The 4,162-nt window shown below is 48.7% G+C and overlaps 1 protein-coding gene across 1 annotated transcript; it reads right to left on the bottom strand.

Annotated features, from left to right (window-relative positions):
• Positions 1-420: 420 nt before the first annotated feature.
• Positions 421-3,608, bottom strand: CCN2 (cellular communication network factor 2). The gene is made up of 4 exons (XM_050786300.1): positions 3,008-3,608; positions 2,532-2,783; positions 2,189-2,400; positions 421-1,801 (listed from the first exon to the last, which is right to left on the bottom strand). Exons 1-4 carry the CDS (start codon positions 3,408-3,410, stop codon positions 1,505-1,507), a joined length of 1,164 nt encoding a protein of 387 aa, XP_050642257.1. The 5' UTR covers positions 3,411-3,608; the 3' UTR covers positions 421-1,504.
• Between the last annotated feature and the right edge of the window lie 554 nt (positions 3,609-4,162).

Raw genomic sequence — 4,162 nt, 5'->3', positions numbered from 1 at the left:
CCACATACAAGGCACATAGACTAGTTTGTGATGTGAAGGGTTGGAAATTAACCTATAATGGCCAGAGAGATACTAAATGCCAAAAGGACCAAGTATAATACAGCAGGGTTAATGGAGACTGAAGAATTCTAGATAGAACTGAATTTAAAATGTCTATAAAGTTCTGTGAAGATAACACATTTTTTTGTTAAAAAAATGACTGTGTAGTCAATGTGGTGTTTGTACCTGCAAGTCTGTGATACTTGATTCAGTGTGAAGTATGTTTACATAAAAATTCTATGGAATAATCAATTTATTAATATATAGAATAAAAAATATTTAGAAAACTATTGGTGAATTACCTTACGATTAACAAGAGTTTCCTATTTATGCTCAAGAAAACTCAGAAATGTTTAGAAGGATAATTGAATAACCAAGCCATTTATAGAAAAAATATATACTTTATTTTCAACTAGAAAGGTGCAAACATGTAACTTTTGGTCACACTCTCAACAAATAAACTGTCCGGAAAACAGTCATATCAAAGTGGAAACAAATGCTTCTAGGTGAGAAAACTGATCAGCTATATAGAGCCGCTCGGTTTTTAATAAAGGCCATTTGTTCATTAAAAGTGAGGCTACCACATTTCCTACCTAGAAATCAGCCTTCCAAGGTCACTAATGCCTCGCTTTTGCAAACAATCTGTTTTGACGGACTGTCATTCTATCTGAGCAGAATTTCCATATAAGTATCCATTTCACGCTTTGAATGATCAGACAAGCTTTACATTCTACCTATGGTGTTCAGAAATTGAGGCTAACATTGAAATATCAAAGCATTAAAAACAAAAATAAAAAGGCACAAACAACTTTAAATTAACTTAGATAACTGTACATATATATATACACACACACACACACGCACACAATATTTACAATATAAATTTTTAAAAATGTGGCTTGTTACAGGCAAATTCACTTGCCACAAGCTGTCCAGTCTAATCGACAGGATTCCGATTCCTGAACAGTGTCATTCGAATCAGAATGTCAGAGCTGAATCTGCTGTTCTGACTTAAGGAACAACTAGACTCAGTCTCTTGATGACTAGAGAATGCACATCCTCGCTGTCACTGGGGCTACCGGCATGTCAGTGAGCACGCTAACATTTTCCTTCTCAATTACACTTCAAATAGCAGGCACATTACTCGTATAAGACGCTATCTGATGATACCAACCTTTCTGTTGGTACCCTCCCACTGCTCCTAAAGTCACACCTTAATATACATTCTGGTGCTGTGTACTAATGCAGTTCCACTGTCAAGTCTTAACATTCTTCAAACCAGTGTCTGGGGTTGATAGACTATTTGTTTGACATGGCACAATGTTTCGAATTGGGTCGGAATCTTTTCCCCCAGTTAGAAAAACAGATTTAAATAACTTGTGCTACTGAAATCATTTTTACATAAAAATGAGATGTGAATCATTTCAAGTTCCAGTCTAATGAGTTAATGTCTCACTCTCTGGCTTCACGCCATGTCTCCGTACATCTTCCTGTAGTACAGTGACTCAAAGATGTCATTGTCTCCGGGACAGTTGTAATGGCAGGCACAGGTCTTGATGAACATCATGTTCTTCTTCATGACCTCGCCGTCAGGGCACTTGAACTCCACCGGCAGGGTGGTGGTTCTGTGGGGGGTGCAGCATCGGCCGTCGGTACATACTCCGCAGAATTTAGCTCGGTATGTCTTCACGCTGGTGCAGCCAGAAAGCTCAAACTTGATAGGCTTGGAGATTTTGGGGGTACGGATGCACTTTTTGCCCTTCTAAGATAGACAAGAGAAAAGAAAGAGGAAAAAAAAAATCAACAACTCTACAAGGGGAGTGGCTTTCTTCAACCCTCTGTGTTTTAGTCTTCTGTTGTCTGACTTCTGTTTATATTTTGAGGGGAGGAAGTTTGAGTCTCATTTGCTATGTCCAAAAATAGCCAGGGCCTCTCTTGGAATGTCTTGAATTAACTAACCCTGCAGAAGATTTCGTAGTGGAAAACTTGTGGTTGCTATTACACAAGCTCTCATTCCAGCAAAACAGCTCAATGGCTAGATAGTTTTGGAGATAACGGAGTTATACTAACAAGGGTGGCAAGAGCCCTAAGTTGGGTCCTATCCACTGTTTTTCCTGTGAAAAATAGTTAATAGGAGCAGAACATGTACCTTAATGTTCTCTTCCAGGTCAGCTTCGCAAGGCCTGACCATGCACAGGCGGCTCTGCTTCTCTAGCCTGCAAGAGGCGTTGTCATTGGTAACCCGGGTGGAGATGCCCATCCCACAGGTCTTGGAACAGGCGCTCCACTCTGTGGTCTGGACCAGGCAGTTGGCTCTAATCATAGTTGGGTCTGGGCCAAACGTGTCTTCCAGTCGGTAAGCTGCGAGAGCAGAGCACAAAAACACCATGTAAAACGCCTGGATAAGATATTTACCCCCTTCACTTGGCACAATTAGGACTCCCTCCCTGGGAGAGAATCACGACCCTGACTTAGAGGAAGACTCGACTCACCCGCGAGGGCAGGCCCAACCACGGTTTGGTCCTTGGGCTCGTCACACACCCACTCCTCACAGCATTTCCCGGGCAGCTTGACCCTCCTCGGGAAGGGGCAGTCAGGGCTGGGCAGGCGAACGTCCATGCTGCACAGGGGCATGCAGCCCACCGCCCCGTCCAGGCACGTGCACTGGTACTTGCAGCTGCTCTGGAAGGACTCACCGCTGCGGTACACCGTGCCACCGAAGATGCAGGGAGCACCATCTTTGGCTGGAGAAGAGGAAGGGAAGAGAGGGGTGGGGGATGCAGAGGTCAGGCATTGGGGCGCTCACATCCAGAGTGTCAGAGATGCGAGTTGGGATCTGGGCTGCAGGGGGCGGGCTGGCAGCAGCTGGTGAAAGAAACTCAGTACGAGCAGTTTCTTTTTCCAGCGGGCGGGTAGGCGTGAGGGAGGAGGCGGCCGGACACCTAGCGGCGGGGGCTGCGTGTCTTACCGGTGCACACGCCGATCTTGCGGTTGGCCGGGGAGCCGAAGTCGCAGAAGAGGCCCTTGTGCGGGTCGCAGGGGTCGCGCTCGGTGCACAGCTCGCCCAGCTGCTTGGCGCAGACGCGGCAGCAGCCGCAACCGTCCAGCACGAGGCTCACGCCCGCCGGGCAGCGCGGCGCCTGCTCGGCCGGGCATCGGCACGGCCCGCTGCAGTTCTGGCCGACGGCCGGCTGCGGGGAGGACCAGGCGGTCAGCGGCGCTCGGTCGGCTCGCACGCCCTCCCCGGCCGGCCCCGAGTCCCTCCCTGGCAGCCGCCGGCCGCAGCGGGAGCTCCCGGCGCTTACCCGGCTGCAGAAGGCGAGGAAGAGCACGAAGGCGACGCGGACGGGGCCCACGCCGGCGGCGGTCATGGTTGGCGCTGCGGGCGGAACTGAGGGCGCGGTGGCGGCGAGCGGGTAGTGGCGAGGCCGGGAGCGCTGGCGGTGGTCGGAGGTGGGGACCGGGACGCGCTGGGCTGTCCTCTCGGGGCTGTCGGCCGGGGCGGCTGCCGTCGAGCTGGAGGGTGGAGTCGCACTGGCTGCCTCCTCTCAGCAGGGAAGAGTTGTTGTGTGAGACTGGGGCGGGCGGCCCGAGGCTTTTATACGCTCTGGGCGGCCGCGGCTCGCCAATGAGCTGAATGGAGTCCTACACAAACAGGGACATTCCTCGCATTCCTCCCCACCTTCCTGCCTCATCAACTCACACCGGATTGATCCTGACCCCTTGACACTCAGCATTCCTCCGTCTGAAAAAGCTGGCACACTCCAACTCACAGAAAAAAAAAAAAAAAAAAAAAAAAAGAAAGAAAGAAAAAAAAGCGCAGTATTTCCAGCACCAAATAGAATTTTTTTACCCTATCCTCTTCGCACCACTCTTGATTCATATCATTTAAAAACACACTAGCAATTATTTCTTATATCGTTTCTTTTTCGAATAAATGTGCCCTGTTCTATCCACTGACATACATCCTTTTTAGGAAGTAGGTAGCTGAAGAGGCAAACAGCAGGAATTCCTAAAAAATTCGAAAAGATTTCTCCCCCCTCCTTAGCAATGATTCCGTTTTAGAGGCTATAGGCTCTTGAAACTCTCCAAAGAGCAGAAAAAGAGTGAGTTGCTTTTGACC

This window comes from Macaca thibetana, chromosome 4 (genome assembly GCF_024542745.1).
Source record: "Macaca thibetana thibetana isolate TM-01 chromosome 4, ASM2454274v1, whole genome shotgun sequence".
In the NCBI taxonomy this organism is placed as follows: domain Eukaryota; kingdom Metazoa; phylum Chordata; class Mammalia; order Primates; family Cercopithecidae; genus Macaca; species Macaca thibetana.
This window is presented reverse-complemented; position numbering and strand designations above follow the sequence as displayed.